This window comes from Myxocyprinus asiaticus, chromosome 6 (assembly GCF_019703515.2).
Source record: "Myxocyprinus asiaticus isolate MX2 ecotype Aquarium Trade chromosome 6, UBuf_Myxa_2, whole genome shotgun sequence".
Taxonomy (NCBI): Eukaryota; Metazoa; Chordata; class Actinopteri; order Cypriniformes; family Catostomidae; genus Myxocyprinus; species Myxocyprinus asiaticus.
In genome coordinates, this window is record NC_059349.1 from 31,499,380 (window position 1) to 31,525,720 (window position 26,341).

Below are 26,341 nucleotides of genomic sequence, written 5' to 3' on the forward strand. Positions count from 1 at the left end.
AATTTTTGTAAGGGATGCCTGTCTGGAATATGAGCATACTGTTATATGAGCTTGAAAATGACCAGCTGTAACAGGTAAATAATTCATAGTGTTAATAATGAGCTAGGTATGCCAGCATAACCCACAGAGAGTGTCACAGTACTGGAATCAGGGTTCAGTTCTCTTTTCTAATGAGGCATTTGTGATACATCAACAGCGATTTGAGTCCCATTTGTTCTAATGGTGTAGAATGCAGGGCTCTAACATGGGCCAGCTAAATGGTCTATAAAATAGCACTGGTTGATGAGGCTTAATTGTTGTTGAGGTCTGCTGAAATGCGGATGGCCATGTGTCAGCCTAAATCTTTTGAGCCGAGGCGTTTGTGTGAGTGGGCGCAGGATGGGTTGCATTCCACTGCTTTGCTGACTTAGGGAGGATTTGTATTTGATGTGACTGTGCCAGTGCCAGTGCTGAGTTACAAAGCAGGGACAGCACATCCAGTATGTACAACAAAATGTCTGGGGTTTTAGACTAAGCGTATGGGTGGGGGAAAGCATCAAGCTGTTATAAAAGTGTCTCATTTTTTGGAGTTGCAGACTCTGTTAAAAAGACCAGCATTACTGTTCACTGGCATATGTTTTGTTTTGGACAGACTGATCACACTTTGAATTTGGCAGCAGGAGGTCGAAAGTTCTGCTGCTGAAATCTGTCTGTGCTTACCAAAATTTTAACCACTGCCCCCAGTGGCCGAAGCTTGAAGTTTTGTTGAGGTGAAATATCTACAGGGTGGCGCCAAAAAGTCGATTTCATTGTACATGAACATTCGGAATCAACATGTCGATTTCCTGTGTGATCATGTCATGTTTTGAATGCTTGTCCCCAGCATGGAATGCTGGTAAACTGGTGTCCTTACCAGGATTCCTAAGTAGCTTAACTATAGCCATGCTGGTCTAAGTTGGTCTTTTTAGCAGGGATGGTACATGAAATAAACATGATGTAACAGGTAAAGGTGGGCAAGGTGGAGGCGGGAACCGGCTGAACAGTCAACATAAACTTTAATGATATTAATGAACTTAAAGCAACATAAAACATAAGGACACACACACACATGCAGCGCGGCTGCGTGCGTCTCTCTCTCCCTCGAACAACCATCTCCAGCTCCCCTTTATCTCACTCTCCCGTTGATCAGCTGATTCAGTGCCGACCCTCCTCCTCGTTACACTCCTCCCCTGCCCAATTCAGGCCGGGGCGCCACCAGACTGACCTACTTTCGAACCCCCCCCATCTCTGGAGAGGGAAAGGGTGAGAGGGAGACACACAGAGAGAGAGAGAGTGTGGAGAGAGAGAGAAAACTTGCCCGCCGGTTCCCGGACATGCCGTTGCCCGGTCCTCAACCACTCCTCCCCTCTGGAGGACGACAGCTCGCTCCTCCCCTGGTGGATGGCAGCGAGCCCTCCGACCCCCAGGCAGATGGCCGCGGCTGCTCCTTTGGGTGGACGGCAGCGGTGAGGACTCCGCGAGGACTCTCAGCGCATCCCTCCTCCCTCCTGGGTTTCGGCACCACTGTAACAAGTAATGGTGGGCAAGGAGGAGGTGGGAACCAGCTGAACAGTCAACATGAACTTTAATGATATAAATGAACTTAAAACAACATAAAACATAAGGACACAGACACACATACAGTGCAGCCACGTGCGTCTCTCTCTCCTTCGAACTGCTGTCTCCGGCTCCCCTTTATCTCGCTCTCCCACTGATCAGCTGATTCAGCGCCAGCCTCACGGCCCTGCCACGCCCTCCACCTCATCACACATGACTTTGCAAGGAACAGTCAACAACACACATTTGCCTTTTTCACTTTCTAAATTGATTGATTTTTTTGAGTGATATACTTTTCCAAGCCAGATGGTTTTGTCTAATTTAAACTCCATGTAAGGTTCTAAGACACTAGTCTGATACTTGTATTAGTAGTATGCTGTACATAGCATGTGTTGCCATTATCTGCTATAACAGTTTATGTTAAAGCTTTGGATGATAGATTTGCCACTGAAAACATGTCTGTTTGATGGAGGAATTCATTTGCAGTACATATGCTTTTGCTGTATACTAGCACCCTTGAAAAAAGGTCTTTACCTTCCAGAGTTGTTTAAAAGCTGTTGAAGGGGTAGTTCACCAAAAAATGAAAATTCTGTATTTTTTTACTAACCCTTATCATGTTCCAAACCCATATGACTCCTGTTTATCTGTGCAACACAAAACATGTTAAAGGAATAGTTCACCCAAAAATAAAAATGCTCTCATGATTTACTCTCACCCTCATGCCATCCCAGATGTGGATGACTTTCTTTCTTCTGCAGAAAGCAAATTAAGATTTTAATGAATATATTTCAGCTCTGTAGGTCCATACAATGCATGAATGGTGACCAGACCAAAAAAATCACATAAAGGCAGCATATGACTCCAATCATATGACTCCAGAGGTTAAATCCATGTCTTCAGAAGTGATATGATAAATGTGGGTGAGAAACACATCAATATAAGTCATTTTTTACGATAAACCCCACTTTCACCTTCACATTCAAGCGAAAATGAAATTGGAGATTTACAGTAAAAAAAAAGAAAAAGGATAGGAAAATGTATCTGTTTCTCACCCAAAGTGATTGTGTCGCTTCAGAAGACATAGTATGAGTCCTATGGATTACTATTGTGCTGCCTTTATGTGATTTTGTGAGCTTCAGAGGTTTGGCCACCATTCATTTGTAATGAAAGTATCTACAGAGCTGAAATATTCTTCCAGAAATATTCCTTCGTGTTCAGCAGAAGAAAGAAAGTCATAAACATCTGGGATGGCATAAAAGTGAGTAAATGATGAGAGAATTTTCAATTTTGGGTGAACTATCCCTTTAAGCAGAATGTCAGCATCAGTCACCATTAATTTTCATTGCATCTTTGGGGATCATTCAGCTTAATCGCTCCTTTTGTGTTTTAAATGGAAGAAAGTCATATGGGTTTGGAACAACATAAGAGTTAGTAAATTATGACAGAATTTTCATTTTTGGTACTAAAATTCTATCCCTTCAGCTCGATCGCTATCGATATCAGTCTATTGGTCAAAATGTAAACCTACTGCCCAGTAAACAATGAAGTCATAAAGCCATGATCAAATTATCAAAAACCAAAGCAGTCACTGAATAAACTCCTCCAGTGCATCACAAGTGTAGCTGCTGCTCTTGCCTGCTCACATTGCTTCCACAGTCTGCATGTGATGTACTCTAATGAGCTCTCTCTGCACATATCCATAGATATTCTCTTGTGCTGCACAGTCCTGGTTTAACTCACCTGAAGTTTGCATTGCTGTATTTATGCTCCTTCTTTGACATTCTAATGCAAGCTTGCTGCATGAATCATGCTTGTTAGAGAACAAGACTGCAATTTGTTCTGAGCTTAGGGGGAAAAAAATATTATTTACAGAAAATAAAAAATATACAAAAGGAATGTCACTGTCTCCTCTGCACAGCAGAAGTTCTGGTAAACTGATGAGCTTGCTGAAATGGTTTTAAGCCGTCCATGTCGAGTTGCTGTGTAATATCAACTGAGGAGCATTTGTCCCATGTAGTCATTTATCCTGCCCTTAAAAACTGAGTTGAAATAAGATTTACAACAAGGCTGCGACATTAATTAAGCTGCAACTTTAGTCAGATTAGATCGTTTAAGGGATATAATGTAATGAATATAGATCGAAAGCCCCACAACCCTTCAGCTGCTCCTAGGGATGTACAGAGAGTTTTAACAGTGTCATGAATTCATATTTGCTAACCACAATGTTATTCAGCTGTCTTTGAATATTTTGAAAAGACACCAGTATGACCCCATCATGCTCTAATCTAATTTTCCATGTGGGGGACAGTTGGTTTGGGTTTATTGTGAGAGTCTGTTAGGGTGTGAGCAGGGAAAACAGTCAAGGACGAATGAATGGAAATGGTTGTGCAGGGGGGATCTGGGCTGGTTGATATTTCCTGTCTGCCGGTGTTAATGCTGGTGTCCTGATCTGCTCAGTGCAGTGCCAAGTTAATGGAAGATTCCAATTCTCTCCATTCATAGAATAGCAGGAAAGGATGGTAGCTGCCAAATATGAAAAAGAGACTTTGGAATACTTGCTTGGTCTGATTGGTCAAATGTGGCATTCTGCAGTGAAATATTTTTGTATAATGACCGGTAACCTGTATATTTGAGCATTGTCCCTTGTCTACCCTGTGCTAATTTCATGCCTCTCGTATTATAAGGACTCTTTCTTCACAAATCACTAAATAATTCAAACTCAAATCAATATTTCATTCCCATTTAATATTTAGTAAGTAGTTGTGTAATAAGTGTGATAATGTACATTCAGCTAGTTAGTATGACAAAATAAACCCCTTCAGGATGATAAACAATTTACATATAGTATTTGTTTAAATCATTTTCTTATGATTTCCTACCTGCCATTTACAGTTTTACACAATTACTTTGGCTCATTTTTTGAAACAGTCTTAACATTCTCAACTGTAAGTGCAATTGTCAGCTGTTTTATGGGACATCACAACTCTATTGCATGTCTGCAAAATGTAGTAACGCAAATGTAGTAATTCATGCTTCAAAACCTAGTTATTGTGTCAGTAAATTGGCCAATGCCATCAAAATGAAAAGTTTTTTTATCACCATGTGAGCCGTACTGGTCAAAATGTTTACATGTTTTATTACCATGGCAGTCAACCCTGGAAATGTTTGTTATATACAAATTTCATTTTTGTTCTACTTTTTTGTTGACACTGACTGCTTACTTTACTATACAAGAATGTCAGTTTTGTTTAGCTGAATGCTATTGTGTATCACACTGAGCTTTTTACATACCGATTTCAACAGTAGGTAAAAGTTTACTGGGAAAAGTCAATACTGTACAATACTGTAGTTGTATGTATACAGTAAATGTATTTTTGTAGCAATGTGTTACATGTAAACAGAAAATTCACATTTGCATGTCCATTTTTACACATTTCTTACATGTAAAATCATATATAGTGAACAGTAAATTGCCACAAAATTACATCCATGCAAAACATCCTGTTGCTCTTGTTGGTCTGGCCAGAGATATAGCAGACATCACAAACATTCCATGTCATAGATATTTATGGAATATACATGTATATCAGACAGATTTTGATAATTGAATGGATCATTTGGCATGTGATGGCTCACACGATGAAAGAATGTTTAGAAGTTGTGAAGAGTATGACAATTTCACTGAGAATCAACTCATCAGTTTTGATCAGGAAGCCATGTGCCATGTTTAGTTATTGTGCAAATTGTAAACAATTGTACTTTGTTGCACACATGTGCCAAAACACGTGCAATTTGCTTAAATGAATAAGAAATTCAAAACTGGTGTGAACAAGAAACTAACTGTTAAAAGATTTTAACTTAATTTTTGAAAAATATAATTCTCATTCGATAATTGAGCCAAATCGAGAAAAACTGTAAGACATGGCAATATTAATCTGTATAAAAATAATTGACCAAAATTAAAACTCATGGAATAGGATTTTTAAGAAAAGCTACATTTGTTTAACAGACATCTGTATGATGTATTGAGTTATTACTCCAGTCAGACAATTTTTTGCCATTGAATTTCTGGGCTCATTTTAAGGATATACATGCATTGGTCTTGGTACAGTCAGTTCTCAAGAAGTATCATACACTAATCCCTAACGGAAAGCAGAATTGAACATCCAGAAGTTGAGTTTGCAGAGTTTTTTTTTTTTTTTTTTTTTTTGGATTGTTCAAAAGTATATTTGAACAGTGTGGTTTAAATATGCTGTGGCTACACTGAAAGATTGATACTCTTGGCTACTTTGCAGGTTACTTTTTAGACTGTAGGAGGGGCTACCAAAATAATTGCAAGGTCAGGAATAAGCTTAACAGGGGAGGCACATTCCTTTCAAATGTGTCACACACCTACCAAATGTTGTGCTTAAAGTCTCGCTCTTTTCAGCCAGCGCTGTTTCACACACACACCAGTTCAGATTCAGAATGGCAGAGGGGAGACTTACGGGCTCACGTGGTGGACAGGAGTACTGCGTGAACATAAATAATCGTAACAGACTGAATAAGGATGAGTTTCATTAAGTAACTTTGCTCTGTTTATGTGTGTGATTGTGTATTTATCCCCTAAGGGTTTGCCGTAGAAAGCAAATGCCCATACGGCGCTTTAATAAGAAAATGAGTTGCGTTCAATAAACAGACTGTTTTGTCTGAGATTGCTCGGTTTTCTGCATTTTATTGCCAATTATCCTAATTTTAGTGTATGAATATCGCAGTGTCGCATCGCACCTGGTGTAGACAGACAGATAGCTTGTCACTGGAATCTTACTGCATCACATCTGGTGACAAGAAACACTATGGGGAAAAGTGGGGCATAGTGGGTAATCGAACCTGGGATGTCCGCTTGACAAAAAAATATCCACACTGTCTTTACACACTACACCATTGCAGCAACACTTGATAGTGCAGTTTGTCTTTAATTTCTGTGTTTCCAGCAGACTACTGGAGTGCAAATAGTAGCACTGTGTGGCAGGTGCTGTTTACACCTAGTGCAAATAGTCACACCATATTTGAAATGCTGAATTGTGTTCAAAGGAATGTTCTACAATTTTATATTTGTGTGAATTCACATACTGTACCAGAGGATCTGTTTGAACAGGTCAGGGAGTCATTCTGTGAAAGACAGTTCATGAAAATTATGGATGTGTTAGCTTTACTTCATTCATATAGTGTCCCCTGAGGCTACGTCTACATTAATCCGGATACATTTGAAAAAAGCGGTTTCGTTTTTGAAATGCTCTCCTTCCACACTGCTGTTTTCTAAGTGTTTTCCAAAAGTTGCTTGTCTACACTAAAACTTATGAAAACTCTTAAATCTCCTTACTGCGCATGTGCAAAAATCGGCCTACCATGTACAGTCTGAAATGCAACTGTCCTTGTGTTCTGCCACTGGACAGCAATTCCAAGTAAACTCCCCGTCAGCTATGAAGGAATGCAATGTGAAGGTTGTACAAAGCAACATGTATCTTTAACAATACTGTCAAAGTGGATAGCAGACACAACAATGCATCTAAAACATGGGCCACCATCTTGATTGTTTTGGGGTGAATGGATCACATGACTGTGTCACATGACAACAAATACATCATAGTTTTCAGATTTCTCCATTTCCCCTGTCCAAAATGCGGGAGATAAACGTAGAGAAACGTAGAGAAAAAGATGCGTTTTCAAACAAAACGTATTAGTGTGGACGTGGCCTGAGTTATGCAACACTTTAGAGCATTTATTGCTGGAATATAAGCGAATGCCAAACACAGTTTAGTATTTGGAAGATAAAGCAATTTTCCCATAACAAGGCAGAGAGGTAAGTATGCAAAGCTGCTTATCATGGTTAGCACAGGTGCCAACACCTATAATGCAAGCACCGTACTGAAAACTGATTGAAAGCAAGTCATTAAAAACGTCCTACATTATATGACTATGGTAAATCGGTTTTACGTAATACTTAGGGATTCTCAACTGAAAACACCTCACTGAATACTAATCACAATACACTGCAGTCAGAGCATTCAAACTGTAGCAGATGGCAGACACAAAGCACACTAGCCATGCTAGCATGATGTCAATGGCATTATTAGGATGTTCATACTATGAGAAAAAGTTTTTCCTTGTCATTTTACTCTTCTGGGAAGACAACTAGGGGCCTTTTCTGAGAAATCACTGTGTGTCTCATAACCCTGATCTTTTACTTTGGATGTCCTTTCATTGGATTCTCATGTACACAGCTTGTGTATTTCAGAAGGGAATAAAAGTGAGCTTAGCTGCTGCTTTACGAAAAACAGCTGATGTCTTTAAATTCTCAGTCCACCTGTCACATGGTAAGTGATCAAACTGATGTGAAAATGAAATGCATGTCTGTATCCCTATAAAGTTCTATAAAGGTACAGTATGTGTCACTCTTTTTCCGTTTTTTCGGAGTGACTAATTGCACTAGGTGTAAATAGCACCTGCCACACAGCGGGGCTGTTTGCACTCCAATAGTTTGATGGAAACACAGAAATTAAAGTCAAACTGCACCCCTAGAGTCTCTGCAATAGCATAGTGTGGATTACTTTTTATCAAGCAGACATCCCGGGTTCGATTCCCTGCTTTGTTCCTACTTTTTCCCATCCTGTCTCCTGTCTCCACTCTTAATATTTCCGTTAATGCTACTTATAATACTTAATAAAAATGGATATAAAGGTTGTTTTTTTTTATTTTTTGGACATGGTGGGGAGTTGAGACAAAGGTCTGATGCAGGTAAAATTAACCATGCTTTTAGTAATATTGTAGAAACCATGCTTTTTGGCCATAGTTTTAATGCAATTAACTATGGTGTTACTACAGTAATATGGTGTTAATATGTAACCATGTTTAATTCTGTGGTTTACTATGATTTTATTACAAAATACCATTGTGATACTATGGTTTCTGTAGTAAAACTATGGTTAATTTTCATAAGGTAAGGTTAGGGGTAGGGGTTGGTGTAGTGGTGCAGTGATGCACCAACATATTGATGAACACTAGTTGCATTCAGTGCAAAGAAGATTGTGTAAATAGCATATATTGGGGTTTTTAAAGGCATTATTTTCATATGTAAATGGTACATTTTCAAAACACTTTTAGGACAAAACTCCAAAGGGGTTTTTTGTAATTAAGGCTGTAAATGTTTCCTTTCAAACAACCATCATTTTGAAACATGTGTCTGTGTTATATAATGAGATTGGTTTAATCACCAAAACACAACAGAATTATCTTATTTCAATTTATTCATTTTAATTAGATAGCAAACTATTCAAGATAAATATTTCAAATTGCTCTTACCTTAAAAGTAATGAATAAATTCCTGTACTGTATTGTACAGTTGATAGCCTATATTAGGCAAAACACTTTAATTAACCAAATTGATATAAATTCCATAATACCTGTAATATACTGTATATTCAGTGTGTGATCAATAAAGACATGACACCGACATGGGATTTTACTTTCAGTTCTGTCTAAAAATATCAGCTTTTAGACAGAATGATGGATGAATGTATTAAAATTAATGAGAATATCAGCAAATGGAAAATTTCATGTGAACTGCAATCAGAAAGGTTAGTAGGAAGTTCAACCTGCCACAGGTGCTTCTGATACAGGTCTACTCAGCAGTCATTGAGTCTGTCCTCTGCACTTCAATAACTGTCTGGTTTGGTTCAGCTACGAAATTGGACATCAGAAGACTACAAAGGACAGTTCGGACTGCTGAGCGGATTATTAGTTGACCCCTGCCTTCCCTTCAAGAACTGTACACTTCCAGAGGGAGGAAAAGGGCTGGAAAAATCACTCTGGACCCAACTCATCCAGCCCACTACCTTTTTTAACTGTTGCCTTCTGGCCGGCGCTACAGAGCACAGAGCACTGAGCACCAGAACCATCAGGTACAAGAACAGTTTTTTCCCTCAGGTTATCCATCTCATGAACAGTTAAAACTATACTATAATTACGTACAATACACAGCCTAGTCAATTACATTATTTAACATACCCTACCTCTGCTGCATTACATTCCCTTGCACTGTATATAACAGGTTTGTAATTGTACATACTTTATGTATATTTTTGTCTTATTGTGTATTTCTATTTATACTTATATTTCTATTTGCTCTTTATTTTTATTCTATTTTTTTATTATCTCTGTCTTGTTGTTGTATTGTTTGTGCACTGGAAGCTTTTGTCACCAAGAAGAATTCCTAGTATGTGGAAGCATACTTGGCAATAAAGCTCATTCTGATTCTGATTTATATGAAAGCTTTTTCTAGGTTAAACACTGATTAGGTTTTTTGAAAGGTGTGGTTACTTTGTGATTTTGTGTTTTGTACACAAAATCACAAATTAGTACTTTGAGATTAGTACTTAGAGTTTTTACAAATTTCCACTGACTTGTGAAAATAATGCCAAAGCAATTACAAAACTATATTGCTGTGGAATGACCCAATATTAATTGTGTGATATTTAAATTCACAATATACAAGAAACAGATGTTTGCAATTGGTGTTTTTTATCCCCTGCTGTCAGTACATGGGGCAACAATAAAAGCAGAGCACATGAAAACATTAAATGTTGCTCTGATGTGTCATGTTGAAATAAACCCCTGTCTGTGTTAGAAGAGACATGGATTTATTAGCTGATGGGAGCTCTAAATGCCAATACACTATTGATGAAACCAGAAATGCTCTTTGCTACTTTTGTATATGGTGTTCTATATTACATTAGTTGCCTGCATCATGTTTTGGTATGGTTATTATTAATGTGACATATATCAGAAGATTTTCTCTCTTTTGTCTCATACAGTAGCTATCTATGGCTGATTATTCTTTCAGGAAAAAGCACACAATCAATCTATTGTCTGGCTCTCTAATGACCCCATCAACAGTGGATTAAGTGCTTGTCTACATGGCATGTGACTGCTTTATGCTTAATGGAAGACTAAAAAAGACTACCTATGTCTCTAGAGTAGACCTCTCACGATAGAGGAATAGGAGTCAACATTTATTTCATTTCCATAGGAAAGCAAACGCTCATCAGGCCAAGCCTGTAAATCCTTCAACCTCTTCAAATTGTCCAGGCTAGTACCTTATTATGGAGTGATGATATATTTGTCAAACACAGCCCTGTTTAAACAGGAAACCTTTGATTTATTGATAGAGTGAGACTTTTAAATGTTTTGTTCAAATGATAAACTACCAATGTTATATGGTTGCGCTTCATCATGCCCACGCTATGCTTAAGTTTAGTTGAGGAGATACAGGTTTGTCATTTAGGTCCACATGCCCATAAGCAACATCTGTGAATGGAGAAGAGGATATCCTCACCATGAGGTGACCTCACAAGCTTGAAATATTTTGGAACAGACAATGGCTGGATTTTCTCCAGTGGTAGCCTGCTTTACTTAAGTGGGTTTTCCAAGGCATTGTGTGCAAGGGATGTTTTATTTTTTTCTATCATACATATTGAATTGGAAAACATTGAAAGAACATTAAGGTTTGTATTTCTGGGAAATTGGAGAAAACAGAAATATAAACCCAGAGGGGCTATTCAAAGCTAATGGAGATAATGTTTGCTTATTTTTTGTTCTACTTAAGTCATTAAAAACAATAAAAATATAAATGTAATATTGACAATGGATGGATGGACAGACGGACGGACGGACAGACAGACAGATAGATAGATAGAATAAGACATAAGATAAAATGTTAAGTGTATTATGTGTTAAATATCATAAAGTACAATAACATCTAATACTTGAAATTAGTACTAAGATCATTTGCAAAACAAAAGCAACAACACTTTCCTCTTAGTCCTCTCCATTTCTTAGAATAATTGCAGCATTTTTAGTTTTGTCTGTCTGTATGTGTGATAGCTTTCAGAGGAGTGTAAAGGTTTGGTTACTGCAATAGAAACAACAATCAGGCGTTCATACATAATCCCACAAGAACAGCTGGCTATCAACAGTTATCTATGACCACTCAACAGCATTAACCATGCCCTTCCTCTCGGGGCCATCCAGATGCCTGTTAATGATCACACACCAAGTGATTTTTTTCTCTCAAATGGGTGGTTAAAATGGCAGGAACATCTCTTTTCTGCATGATGGCTTGTGGGGGTGGGGAGTGCCTTGTAAAAATGTTTCATTTTTCCTCTAGTACAAATAAGTAAGTTATAATTTCTTCTCAACAGACCTCATTCACAATATGTGATATTTGCTGCTCAAAAATTATATATTTTCTCCTATGCAATATATTTGATGGGGAATAAGTGCAGAGGCATGCAAACTGGAAACATTTTCATTTTCATTGGTCTGAACCTCTTCAGTCTTGTTGACAGTGTGATTTTTCTTTCATGATGTCTTATTGAGGAAAGGAGTCTTTCAGAGTGTCATACTGTGTGTCCATTTCCCCGTATTTCTTCATAACTGAGCGAATGGTCTGAGGAAAGTTTAGGTCAGGTCAAGGAAAATTAATGGACATTCAAAGGATCGGGGCTTGAACCCCTGCCAAAATGATGTTCACTGAGATTACACCTTAGCTGCCAATGTCAGAGAAACACCTTGTTCTATGTGTCGTAATCTCTCAAATGACTATCTGTTCTCTGGACAAGTACAAGGCCAGCAGTACAAGCAACATGAAATAAAAACCCCACAGCACATTGTCTTGGCCCCTTTTAGGCATTTGAATGCAGTTTTTTTATTTGTAATCTACAAAGTGTCCTGCTGAACAGATTATCTTACACCAGCATGAATTTCCATGTTGGTTAAGGATGGTTTATGCCGGTCAGCAATGCTGTCCTCCAAAAAAACAAATGCTGGTCAGCCAACTGGTCCACATTGTGACACTCGTTGACCAAGGAAGTCCTGCTGGTCACACTTGCTAAGAAGCCTGATAGGGACACCAGCACACGCAGCATCCAAAATACAACATATGCTTATGACTAGCAGTGTTGGCCTGTGACGAGGAGGAGAGTGGTGCAGGGCCGTGACTACACACGCCTGGCCCCCAATCGGGCTAATCAGCCAAGGAGAGGGATAGGTGCAGTGGAATGCAGCAGTTTGAGAGAGAGAGAGAGCCACACGCAGCTGCCATGTGTGCGTTTGTGTTGTGTGTCGTTTTGTTTCATTAAATATTATTTTGACCGTTCAGCCGGTTCCCGCCTCCTCCTTTCCCATTTTAACCTTGTTACACTGGTGCCGAAGCCCTGGAAGGAGGAGGGATGCGCTGACATGGAGTCCTCGCCACTGCCATCCACCCAAAGGAGCAGTTGTGGCCGGGGGATGGAGTCGTCGCTGCTGGTCGCCTGGACACGGAGGAATGGTTGCCGTCCACGAGGGGAGGAGGGGCTCTCTGCCGGCCGCTTGGAGCAGTGGATCCGCTGCCAGGGGCGGAGGGGCTCCCTACCAGCCGCCAAAACGTGGAGGGGCATTCCATCCGCCAGGGGAGGAGCGGCTGTCATCAGCCAGAGGGTGGAGGAGTGATCGAGGACCAGGCAACGGCGTGTCTGGGAACTGGCGAGCAAGTTTTTTCTCTCTCTTCACTCTCTGACTGTCGCTCCACCTTGCCCTTTCCCTCTCCTCTTTTTTTTTTTTTTTTTTTTCCCTCCCCTTGTCCCCCTCCGCAGCTCTAGAGAGGGATGGGAAAAGCCTGCCGGCAGGCGGGGCCAGAAGTACGTCATGCTGGGTATTCCCCGGCCTGAGGCAAAGGAGGAAGGAGTGTAACGAGGAGGAGGGTGGGGCCGGGCCGTGTCTACACACGCCCGGCTCCCAGTCGGGCTCATCAGCCGAGGAGAGGGATAGGTGCAGCAGGATGCGGCAGTTCGAGAGAGAGAGAGCCACACGAAGCTGCCGTGTATGCGTTTGTCTTGTGTGTCTTTTTGTATCATTAAATATTATTTTGACCGTTCAGCTGGTTCCCGCCTCCTCCTTTCCCATTTTAACCTTGTTACATGGTCTTGTCAACAGGGTAAAGGTCACATTGAAGTGCAAAAAGAAAAACATTCTTGCAGATTAAACTCTTGACCAAAATCTTATTTTTTTCCTTATTGTTGAAGCTTATCCACATAGAGAGGATGGAGGCACTGTAAAGGATGATGGATGTGCTACACATTCAGTACCATAGAGAATCTCCTATCTCATGATGAAGGTTTCTCAGATAAAAAAAAGCATTAGAATGTTTCCCTAACAAGAAGCTTGAGACTTTATGACTTCAGTTACGTAAAATGATCATCATGAGAAAGGAAATTAAAGTGGATTACTTCTTGTCTCTCATTATCCTTCTGTGATGGAATGCATCTGTCATAGCCAATAATGAGGCAACGATTCTTTACAGTAAACCTGTTGGCAGATTCACTAAAAATATTTTATATTGACAATCCTGGGAATAACTATGGTTTAAAAACTATGGTTTAAAATGGCTGTCTTGTTATATTTCGAACTCCGTGCCATTTCTCATTCCCTTAATAAAGGTTCCATGAAAGACAGAATTTAAATTCATACTGTAGAAGCAAACCTTTACAAAGTTTTGTGCATCTTTACAATTTACCAAGTATCATGGTGCAGAAGCTATTTCATTTGTATAAGAATCAATATCATAATATAATAAATTGTTCCCCAAATTATTAATTTCATATTGATTTTTATGTTTGTCTCTTGGATACACATTCACAACATGACAAATTATGAAAGTCAAGTAGCTCAAGAAGTGTGGAGGCTCATAAGCATTGAAATGTGTATGTCCAAACCAACTTTGGCCATTTGAGTAATAATTTTAAAAGTAGAACCGACCTTCTCCCGGAACTGTAATGTGTAATAGGCTATCTGACTCATTGCCTGATAGAAATGACCCCTGACTTTGCTCTGTAGTTTGACTCCCCACTGGAGGCCCTCAGTGCCATGCAGACAGCCCCGAACCAATAATGAGCCACCACACTGAGTGCTCGGAGACCTCTTTTGGCAAATGGCCTGTTTGTAGCATTGCTCAGTAATTGTTCTCTTGGCCAGCAGCTGTCTGAATCTAAGCCGGTCATTGCCTTAACTGCGCTGCTTATCACACTAATTAATGGCAGATCTCGAGCCAAGTGCAGCCGCTCACTGAGTGTCCCTTATCTAATCTTTATTCCTTTGTATATTTTCCCATGCCTTTAATCAAAGAGCCAGTGAAAAGCATCCAGAGGCTGTGCTCCCCCGAGGATGTGGACAGCCACAGCAGAACGCGAAACAGCGCAGGTGAGAGCGATCAGTCAGAACCCTGGTCCCCCTGCACCGTGCCAAGGAGACACACAGTAGGAGGGCCTCGCACTGCTGGGGACGTCATGCAATCCTACAACACGGACCACAGGAAAGAGGCCTTTCTTGAGCACCTGAAACAGAAGTATCCCCATCATGCCACCATAATCATGGGCCACCAGGAAAGACTCAGAGAGCAGGTAAGCTTAGCTCTCTTTTTGTTCCTTTTGGGTCATCCGAAGGTACACAGTTTATGTGAAATACTTAAATCAGCTAGTGGTATAAATTACTTTTTTTTATTCTCAGAAACTGCATTTTCTAGCTTGCTCTTTGTAAACTTCTTTAAAGAAGTTTCTGCTGATTTTACATTGTTTTATTTACAGTATATACTGAATTCAAAGCAAAATGGCACTATCAAAAAGGGATGGATGCATGAGAATGTATTATAGCAGCACACACAACAAAAAAAAACAAACAAAAAAAAACAGAGAAGTCAATATTGTGATTCACTATTATGGAATATAACATTTTATAGATTTTTGTTCTGTATAAATCATTAGACTTGGTCATGGGCAATTACATTCCATGTTACGTTTAGTCTTTCTGTAAGGCATTTTTCCAATGAGGCATAAGGAGTTGCCTTATAAGATGCTGCTGATGTGTTCTCATATTTCATCTTTGCAGCAGAGTATTCTAACTCTCATCAACACATGTATCACCTGACTCTTGAAAGATTAAAGAAGGAATGTCCCAGGTTCAATACAGGTTAAGCTCAATGAACAGCATTTGTGGCATAATGTTGATTACCACAAAAATTAATTTCGAGTCGTTCCTCCTTTTCTTTATTAAAAAAAAAAAAGAGAAAAAAAAAAGGAAAAATCGAGGTTCCAGTGAGGCACTTACAATGAAAGTGAATGTGGCCAATATTTTGAGGGTTTAAACACAGAAATGTGAAGCTTATCATTTTATAAAAGCACTGAGGCTACATTCATTCTTCTGTTAAAACTTGTGTATTATTTGAGCTGTAAAGTTGTTTAAATTGTAATTTCTACAGTTGTTTTAGGGTTTTAGGGTTTGTTGACATTACATTGTCATGGTAACAAAGTTGTACAGTTGGCTATAACTTCACACAGAAAAGGTTTGTAAGTGATGTTATCACACTAAAATCATGTTTACACTCATATCCTTTCTGTATTGTGGTTATGCTTTTGAAAAAGTATCTTAATGTTAAAAAATTGTCCCCCATTCACTTCCAATGTAAGTGTCTCACAGGAATTTTTGCTTTTTTTAAAGAAAAGGAGGAACGAGTTGAAATTATTTTTTGTGGTAATCAACATTATGCCAGAAATGCTGTTGATTGAGCTTAACTTGTATTGAACCCGGAACATTCCTTTAAGGAGCACTGACATTTTCATTGCCGCTGGTTTCCGCTTGACATTTTCAATGCATGTTTGTTGGTTGGATAACTTGAGTGTTTTATGGCTATTACTGTTGCCATTAACAATTAAAGAAATCAAATAAATGTGATACAAATCATGTCAAGTATGACAACATTTCCACTTTTGTTGCATCTCAAATAAATTAGGAAAGATATATTATATAGATATACGTGATCATCGATTTAAGTTGAATTTGTAGCCTGTATCAAATGTATAGAGGGGATGCAATACCATGGCATCGCCAGATGATGGCGCTCGAGACGAGTATAGCTGTTGGTATTTTACACCGATCAGATTTGCCTTCATACACAGTACTGTAGTAAAACGCAGGGGGGGAATGTGGCACATAATGTAAAAGAAAGCGCGTTTACAAACTAAGTGCAGCTTTAACGTCATTGACAGACCATAACTTCACTTTGGTTGAGTCTTGCTCGGGGACGGTCGCCCTCTCGCGGGGAAGTCATCAGTTTGCGTAACATTAGCGATTTTGATCTAGATTTAAGATCTAGTTTTGTAGATTAGGTGCACTATTTTTATTTATTTATTATTATTATTATTATTATTATTATTAAACCATAAATGTAGAAAAACGTATCGTTTGTGAACTGCAAACGTAACATTTGAAAACTGCACTTTTTAAATGCTTATCTAGGTCCAGTAGCTAGCCTACATTTGCAAAAAAAAAAAAAAAAAAATGATGAGGGGCACATACTCCACACTGTCCCCCTCCAAACACCACAAGTGTTTTCCGACTTTTAGAAGTTGATCTCCGTTGTAGTATATAAGAAGGTGGTGTAACAGATGCATGTGGAAAGGTTGCACATTTCGCAACCTTGCCTGGAATACTTACACATTTTGTAGCCCAACAAGTCTTTCAGGTAAGTTCATAGAGGCGGGTGTGTCTATGTAAAGACGCTGATGTCACCGTGCATCTGTCTTAGACCATTTTACTAGAAACGCGCACTCCTTCTGACCCTACATAGGAGTTTTTGAAGCTCTGCGGAGTTTCCAGACAAAACTCTGGACTTGGTATCGACACGTACTGTTATTATATGGAATATGCTCTGATCCTCAGTGTGAAGAATCAAGGTGGACGTTTCGCAGGTTTTGCGTCAAGGTATTGTGAATTAAATTTACAGTGTCTGCAAATCAGATCCATCCTAGTCTCGTTCAGTTGTGAAAAATAAATAAATAAATAAATAAAATTCAAGTTGTATTATATACATACAAAAATAATTTTAGATGTAAGATTGATACATTTTAATTAATTAATATTTAATAAATAAAAAAACTACGTTTTATTCATTTAATTTAGTTAAACATTACATAATTCAGTTTGATGGAATTTTGTTATGAAATTGAAATGCGTAAATCTTAAAAATAGGCTTAAATATTTTATCTGTTTATTGAGTGAATGGGTTTTCAGTAATTTAAAAGACCAATAAACTAAATTATACATGTATATATTTATATCAATAAGTGACTTCAACATGTTTTCTTGCATGTCCCTGGAATACTGAGGAAATGATAATGGATGTGTAAACTGAATTTGTACAGAGTACAATTTTAGATAAATTGTCAAAACAATTTGGATGTTTTGACAATGATCATAGTATAAGATAAACACTACTGATAAGTAGTCCATGTCTGGCTTGACTAAAGAATTATGCTATTATCAAGTTTATTTGGATATGGTATGGTGACTATGGTGATCATGCAGTGCCATGGTATTACCATCTGATACCATCACTGCATGGTCACTTCTAAGGGTTTTTTGAGATGTTGAACCTTTCTTGCAACTCTTGTAAATCACTTATGTTCACAGTAGCTGGTTTCTTGAAAAATAATGTGTCTTTTTGAGCATAGTTTTTGTAAATTTTCTTTGTGTTCATGCTCCAGACACAGAATAATACTCAAGCCCATCCAGCAAGAGAGGGAGTCTGTCTTTCGTCCTCCTTTCTCTCTTCAATATTCTTCAGACGATGGACCTATGATTTATCTGACCCTGCCAGTGCTTTCAAAGACCTGGCATTAGACCAGCTCAGATGAAGCATGGTCTCTGGCCATTCATCTGCCTGTGATTAGAGGAGAGTGCAGTGAACCATGCAAACTGCTCCCTTCAAGCCCTACCTTATGCTATAAACTCCTGTATTCAGGCCTCTTTCTATTTCCCTGCATACTGCAGGTAACACATTCTGACAACGTCTGAGTGCAAACGTATGTTGGCACGGCTTGCTTATGCACGTGGAATCCGTGTCAAATTAAACCCTGGTCTGCTGGTTACAGTTTGGGCATCTGGAGCTAGACAATCCAAGGTTAATAATGCTCTCAACAAGTGTAACATGCAGTGGCTGTTGATGACTACTTATTCAAAATTCTTTTTTCCACGTGACAGACTTCCGGTCCTTAGGAATCTTTAGAATGCTATCTTATTTATTTTATTTAATCCACACAAATAATACGTTTAATGAACCATTGCATTATGCATGTGTGGAATTATCTCAGCTGTCATGCACCATAAATCTTGTTTTTCAAGTGAAGATAAAAGGTTATTATTTGCTCTTCCAGTGCATGTGAACACATGAGCGATTGTTAGTCGACCAATAATGCAACACCTGTGCAAAGATAACATCTAACTCATATTCATCACTTTCTAGTCTCAGCCTGGACCTTGGATATGTCGCCTAGCGAACTGCAAGAGCACAGCTCTCTATCACTCAGCACAGTTTTTGGCTTTGAAAAGAGGTTTCTGAAATTGGCTCAATAGGAGGCAAATTCAACCTTACTCATTGTACAAAGCCACACTGCAAAAGGTAATTTCTTTGTATTTTTGTCTTCTTTTCCTATAAAAATTATATAAACATCCTTAAAACAAGACATTTACGTGAAGAAAAAAGGTCATAAGGAGCTAAATGACATTAGGGGCCCTATTTAGCTAGCGCTAAGCTCAGTGCTTTGCCATAAGTCATAAGTGCAAAGTCAGTGGGCATGGCCATGAAGTTTTGGTATTTTTGTGCAAGCGTGGGCTAAGTCTAGGCACAAGTTTGGCGAAATCGTGCACTCAAGGCTCTAGTTAGGTCAAGTGCAATTTAATTCTGAGGTTCTTTTCGGGTTATTGCAACGTCTGCGTCATATTATATAGTCCATTCCCTCAAGCACCAGCGATATAAACAAAGACAGCACATACAGAAGTTGGTATATAAATGGATTGTATGCAATGAATTATAAGAATAGAAATATGAACTTACATTATATTGTGCATTAACTGCGTCTTTGTTAAATGGGACACGCTCCTTACATACGCATGGAAAATCTGGTTCAGGATATGGATGTATGCTCCGTTAAATTATAGAGAATGTAAGTATTAATAATAATAATATCATTTACTGACACACAAATCATGGCTAGTATTAACAGTGATTATATCGGAACGCACTTCACTTCTGCCTGTCGATTTTGATTCTGAAATATGTAATTCATTTATTGAAACACAAAAATGTTTTACCAAAAAAATATTTTTAAATTCAATTTACACTTCAAAGGAAACACAAATATAATCAAAATATCGAAGTGGTCAAAAAATAAAAAAATTAAAATAAATCATACCAAATCCAAAAATTTTACCATCTTCAACTTCTTCCACCGGCCCCTTTTGCAGTAATTAAAAATCACTCTACGACAACAGGTGGAAAAATACCAATACAAATTATATCATAAATACAATTGTAAATATAAACATAATAATAATAATAATAATAATAATAATAATAATAATAATTGAAAATAAGCTATAACAATGATAGTTTAACACAAATTTTGTATATTTTTGTTTCATAAAATGGCTACAACAGTGATTGTCATGGACATAATTTGATGTTCCACTATATTTTCAGAGTTTGGACATGAACTTTATTACCATCTGCTGCTGGAATCTCCAAACTACAAATGCAGAAACTGAGTTTAGACTTTGCACTGAAAACAGACGTGGTATTGAAACGTCTTAGCGAAATTACCTATTTCTCAGGAAATTGTGTTTTGCGCCACTTCATTACCATACAATACACCCACAGTTTGCGTGCATACACCCACATATAGTGCAAACACTCCTACAGACACGCACTTGTGCTTTGTGCTAGCACAAAAATTGCACTTAGAATTAGCGCTCTCACGCAAATTGGATAAAATTCGATTTTTTTTCTTGTTTTAAAATTTTGTTAGATTTCTTTGAAAAAAAGACCTAATATTTTACCTTATTTGTTTCTCGAGTAAATGTGTCATGTTTTAAGTATGTTTAGATATTTTTACTGATAAACAAGACATTTTTTTTACAGTGCAGTGGAAACAGTTTGTGCATTCTGTGAGAATGTCTCAGTGTAGTGGTGAAAGGGTGAATTTGGTGTCAGTTTGCCTCTGAGCAGCTCTTATATTCATCCCTCAGCTGAGAGTGACCTCCTGCTCACTGTCCTGCATTGTGTAAAATAGAAAACATCCTGAGTCAGGAATGCAGGGTGAGTTTAACCACTCAACTGGTTATGTAGACCTTACTCTTTTTGGGACTGAGTCCTGCACAGTGTGCTGCTGTGTGTCATGGAGGTTTTTGGATCTCTAAGAGAACAGAATTTATTTTTCGATTTGCGTCACACAAGACCTCAGATCAAAAGTGTCTCAGATTTGTAACACAATTAAGTATTGTTTGCTCAAAACATATTTAGAGCTTGAGCTAATCTCTGGAGATGCACTAAACCTTTAAAAAAAAAAAAGAAGACGAAAAAAAAAGTACAAAAGAATGTTCTGATTTAAATTCCTTCCTCATAGTTTTGGAAATATAGTGAGGTGTTTACAGGATTGTTTTGCAACTCATTTGTCCAGAAATGCTGGTGTCAGACTTACAGTCTAAGATGTAATTGTGTGCCTTTGTGCTGACCTCATAATTGTGGTGTCACCAAAACCACTGACGAAAATGAAGCACCGCTAGGATTTAGATCCTAAATCATGCATGGTGGTTATTCGGCAGGCATGCATGTCAAAGCAGGTCAGTTGTGCTGCTGTTGTGATGAGGCACACTCTGACTCAGAATATGTGATCTTCTGCCTGTTGGTTTTTCCTATTGCCGAGGAGGGAGCAATGAGTTCCAGCCTCAGGGTGAGATCTTAACTCGGCATATCCGCTAACCTTTGCCTGCCGTCAGTTTAGCCCCATAAGGTGTTATTAGAAAGACAACCCAGCTAGCACTTTGGTGTGTGCATATAAAAATGCTACAAAAGTATAAGGCTTGAACACACTAATTGCTCCTTGTGCGTTTACTGCTTTTGTGTGACTGGAGATAAATAAAAATAAAAAAAATTTATGTGTGAGCTAAATTACAGGACTGAGCTGTAATTGACTTGAAGACAGGTTGACAGTTGTATATTTGCATGCACGAGTCTTTTTACAGCAGACTGCTACCTTGCATCACCCTTTTCATTAGTAGATAATTGTTTTCATTTAATAACTTTCAGGCACACAGTTTGCAAGCCTGTGTGTAGGTGTACTCTAAATAAAGGACTATGACATCATCTTTACTTTTCATTCTGTCCTCTCGGATGCCACTCTGTGTAATTGTTTTTACTGAATAGATCTCTCTATGCCCACTTTGTGGCATCTAGAGTTATAAAACAGCATTTAGCATCTCTCCACCTTCCTCCCTGACCTTTCTGTGGACTTGCCTTTTATTGAGCATAACATTTTATGGCGGTGACCTTGCTCACATCTTGGCATTCAGAATTACACTACCCTGCACAGTAAATAAGAAACCTATGTATATCAGTTCAGATGCAAAACTCTATGGCTAACTTCTGCTTTGATCATTGTGTTGTCCTTTAGATCAGAAGCTCTGCACACAGTGTAACCACCCAGTCGACTGTAGGGGAGCCAGGGGAGCATCTCTCTTTGGCTTCCCTCAACTCTTTGGAGGCCATGTCGGAGGGAGAAGCCCCCTCCGCCTTCACACGAGGCAGCCGCTCCCGAGCGAGCCTCCCTGTGGTCAAGTCAACTTACCAGACCAAGGACAGGTCATTAGGTACAGTACAGTCTCAAAACTCCTAAATGTATTAACTTGGTGTATTTCTTGGCCATTTTTATTTTTTTTGTGTGTGTGCACTTGAATAGTGAAGAGACTGATGAAATCATATATTAGTGAAAATTAATTCCAAAGACTTTTTATCCACATTGATGTTAGAAAGGGTTGATCATTAACCCTTAAACGCATGGGAATTTCACCAAACACTCTTACATGCTTATTCTTATCCGGCATGTTTATCTATCAAAAATGGGTCTACAAAATGCCCAGATAGTGTAAAATTTTCAAAATCTTTGAAAACAATTAGAAAATAATAAAAAGAAAAAAAATTATATATATTTTTTTAGTTTTTTTTTTTTGTTGTTGTTGTTTTTTTACACTATTTATAAGAGATAGGTTGAGGAATACTAAAGAGGTGTGGGTACAACTCCAAAAAATGGATGAGGCACAGGGGGTGAAATGAGGTCCCGGGTCTCTAAATACCAAAGGTATGTGTTTAAGGATTAAGCCCTTATTGTTTTATTTAACAATTTTGTTTAATATTTTAATATGGTTGATTAATATGAAAAGCATTACTTTTAGTATAATTACTTTTAAAATAAACAAGAAAAGATCCTGCACACTGCTGTTTCTTACAAACATGTTGCAATATTCTTTTTTAGCATCATTCTTATTGAAATATAATCTAAATTCCAACATGCTGTGACAAAATGCCTACCTTTGGGCATGGCAGACCAAATGTGGTTGAAAAATTCCATGCTATTTTGCCAGCTCTGGCTGCCCTTTGCAGTTCTTGTTTTACCTCAGACACAAAGCATGTAATGCCATGAAATAAAAAAAAAATAAAAATAAAAAAAAAAAAACAGCAAAGTGTACCCTTATAGCACAGTGTGCACAGTTTATATTTCAATAAATAAAATTATTTGCAGACAATAAACTACTGTACATAGTACATAGTTGCCTCTTTTAAATATCATGTTGATATAATTATGCAAAAACTGGGCTTTCTTTCACTATAATTGGTAATTCATTTGGAAAAGCTTTAATTTTCAAATGCATCTCGATTTGTTCAAAACTTTAATGCATTCCAATCTGTTCATATACTGTATGTTTCAACATCTGATTGATGTTACAGCTAAGGAACAAATGGTAAATTTTCTCTCCATATATCTCATGTCATGTGGCAAGAAAACGCTAACACTGCATTCCTACCAGACCCCATTTAGGCTATCTCGAGGGATTCCTTTAATGAAGGTTTAAATACCAAACACAAGAAGGAATGCAGTTGTTACCATTTACCATCAATACCTTCATTAGTCTATGCTATACTGTATGCATTAAAGAATATTTATACAGCTTTTAGTGATTCCATAGTGTTAGGAATGACTCAAATTATAACATAAAGTGAGATGAAGACACACATACCAATTTGCCAAATCAAAATGTATTCATTCAGTTATGTGTACTGTATGTTAAATAGCATGGATTGCTTCAACAAAAGTGATCAAGGAAAATTTAATTAATTAAAGAAAAAGACAATTAAAGCAAAAAAATGGAGAGAGAGAGAGAGATACAGGAATCTGCAATAAGAAACCCACTTTTTTTCTTCTCTAAGAAAGCCACTCAGTGCTCTTTTATTTTCTAATGGACCAACCATACCATTTACAAAATTAAAAAGGATAGTTTACCCAAAAATGAAAATTCTTTAATTTATTCACCCTTATGTTGTTCCAACCCAGCGTGACATTCCTCCGTGGAACTCTGTAGATTTTAGGCAGAATGTTAGCCTCAGTCACCATTCACTTTCATTGCATCTTTTTTCTGTGTAATGAAAGTGAATGGTGACTGAGGTTAACATTCTGCCTAACATCTCCTTTTGTGTTTCACAGAGGACATTCTGATTTGGAACAGCATGAGGGTGAGTAAATTATGACAATTTTCATTTTTGGGTAAACTATCTCTTTCATGATGACCATATGTGTCATGATTCACTGTTGTTTTGCCCTGTGTTTTGCCTCTGTCATCTGTCTCTAGTCTCCTATGCACTACATTTCCCATAATTCACTGCCCTGATCACTACCAGCTGTTCCCTATTGTTCTCACCTGTGTTTCATTTACCTTGTTAATCCCTGTGTATATATTGCCCTGATGTCTGTTTTACCTTTGTCAGTTGTTGTGTTTCTCTCCAGTTTGTGCTCCGGTTTCTATCCTGTTTGTTTACTTTTGTTTTTGCTTCCTGGTTCCCAGTCTTGCCCTGTTCCAGCATTGATCCTGTTTTGTATTCCTGTTTTGTATTTTGTTTCATTTTTTCATTAAAGTTAAGCTGCCCTTAGATCACGCTCTTGTGACCTTCTTTAAACATTACAGAACAACTGACCGAACCGAAATGGATCTAGCAGCTTACTTTGTCCAGTTGAGCCAGGCGGACTTACCCATTAAGGAATACTCACATCTTTTTAGCACCATTGCCAGATACACAGGATTTGCTGATTCCCACCTGAAATCCCTGTATCGGATCGGACTCTTAGCTCACAGGTGGAGGGATTTGCCAGAGACAGGAGACTACACTTGGGAGAAATACATGAGTTTAACACTAGAAACTCTCTGTTCAGAGGATCATCCTCTCCCTACCCTGAACCCAGCTTCCAAACCTCCCACGCCTGAGTCTGCTCCACACCATGTCACAGCCACGCCTGAGTCTGCTCCACACCATGTCACAGCCACGCCTGAGTCTGCTCCACACCATGTCACAGCCACGCCTGAGTCTGCTCCACACCATGTCACAACCAAGCTGCCCGTGGCTCCTTGCTCCACGCCTGCCACAACCACTGAGCCAACGCCCACGCCTGCCACGGCCACCAAGCTTGAAGCCTTGTCCGTCCCAGAGCCAGTATTGCCAGCCTTGTCCGTCCCAGAGCCAGCGTACACATCTGCCCGGAAGCAGAGGAGAAGAAGGGCTTCTACTCCCGAGTCTCTGCTCATGTTCGCGACCACGGAGGTCATTTCCCAGTCATCTAAGACTCTTAGTATCGAGCCTTCCACGGCTTTGCCCCTTGAGCCTACCATGATTCTGCCTTCCACGGCTTTGCCCCTCGAGCCTCCTATGTCTCCGCCATCCACGGCTTCACCCCTCGAGCCTTCCACAGCTCTGCATGCTGCGGCTTTGCCCCTCGAGCCTCCTATTGCTTCACCTACCCTGAGGTGGTCTCCTGGGTCTCCTGGCCGTCCGCCTGATCTGCTCTGGTCTCCTGGCCGTCCGCCAGATCTGCTCTGGTCTCCTGGCCGTCCGCCTGATCTGCTCTGGTCTCCTGGCCTTCCGCCTGATCTGCTCTGGTCTCCTGGCCGTCCGCCTGATCTGCTCTGGTCTCCTGGCCTTCCGCCTGATCTGCTCTGGTCTTCTGGGTCCCCTGGCCGTCCGCCTGATCTGCTCTGGTCTCCATGGTCTCTCGGCTGTCCGCCTGTTCTGCTCTGGTCTCCTTGGTCTCCCAGCCTTCCACCTGATCTGCTCTGGCCTCTTTGATCTCCGGCTCCATCTTGGCCCTGCCTCCCTTACCTGCCTTCCTTGGGTGTCAGGAGCTGCCCATTGGGGGGGGGTTTATGTCATGATTCACTGTTTTGCCCTGTGTTTTACCTCTGTCTCTAGTCTCCCTTGCACTACATTTCCCATAATTCACTGCCCTTATCACTACCAGCTGTTCCCTATTGTTCTCACCTGTATTTCATTTACCTCGTTTATCCCTGTGTATATATTGCCCTGATGTCTGTTTTACCTTCGTCAGTTGTTGTGTTTCTCTCCAGTTCATGCTCCGGTTTCTATCCTCTTTGTTTACATTTGTTTTTGCTTCCTAGTTCCCAGTCTTGCCCTGTTCCAGCGTTTATCCCATTTTATGTTCTTATTAAAGTTAAGCTGCTCCTAGATCCTGCTCTCGTGACCTTCTTTAAACATTACAATATTTGGCGCAACCTGTCAAAAAGGAAGAGAACAGCAAAACAG

At 39.1% G+C, this 26,341-nt stretch overlaps 1 protein-coding gene across 1 annotated transcript in view; it reads left to right on the forward strand.

Annotated features, from left to right (window-relative positions):
- Positions 1-14,807: 14,807 nt before the first annotated feature.
- The window catches only part of LOC127442615 (sickle tail protein homolog), a 42,921-nt gene continuing 31,387 nt past the window's right edge, over positions 14,808-26,341 (forward strand). Inside the window, 2 exon segments of the mRNA XM_051700778.1 lie at positions 14,808-15,050; positions 22,152-22,347. Coding sequence (XP_051556738.1) covers positions 14,937-15,050; positions 22,152-22,347 — 310 coding nt within the window. The 5' untranslated portion in view covers positions 14,808-14,936.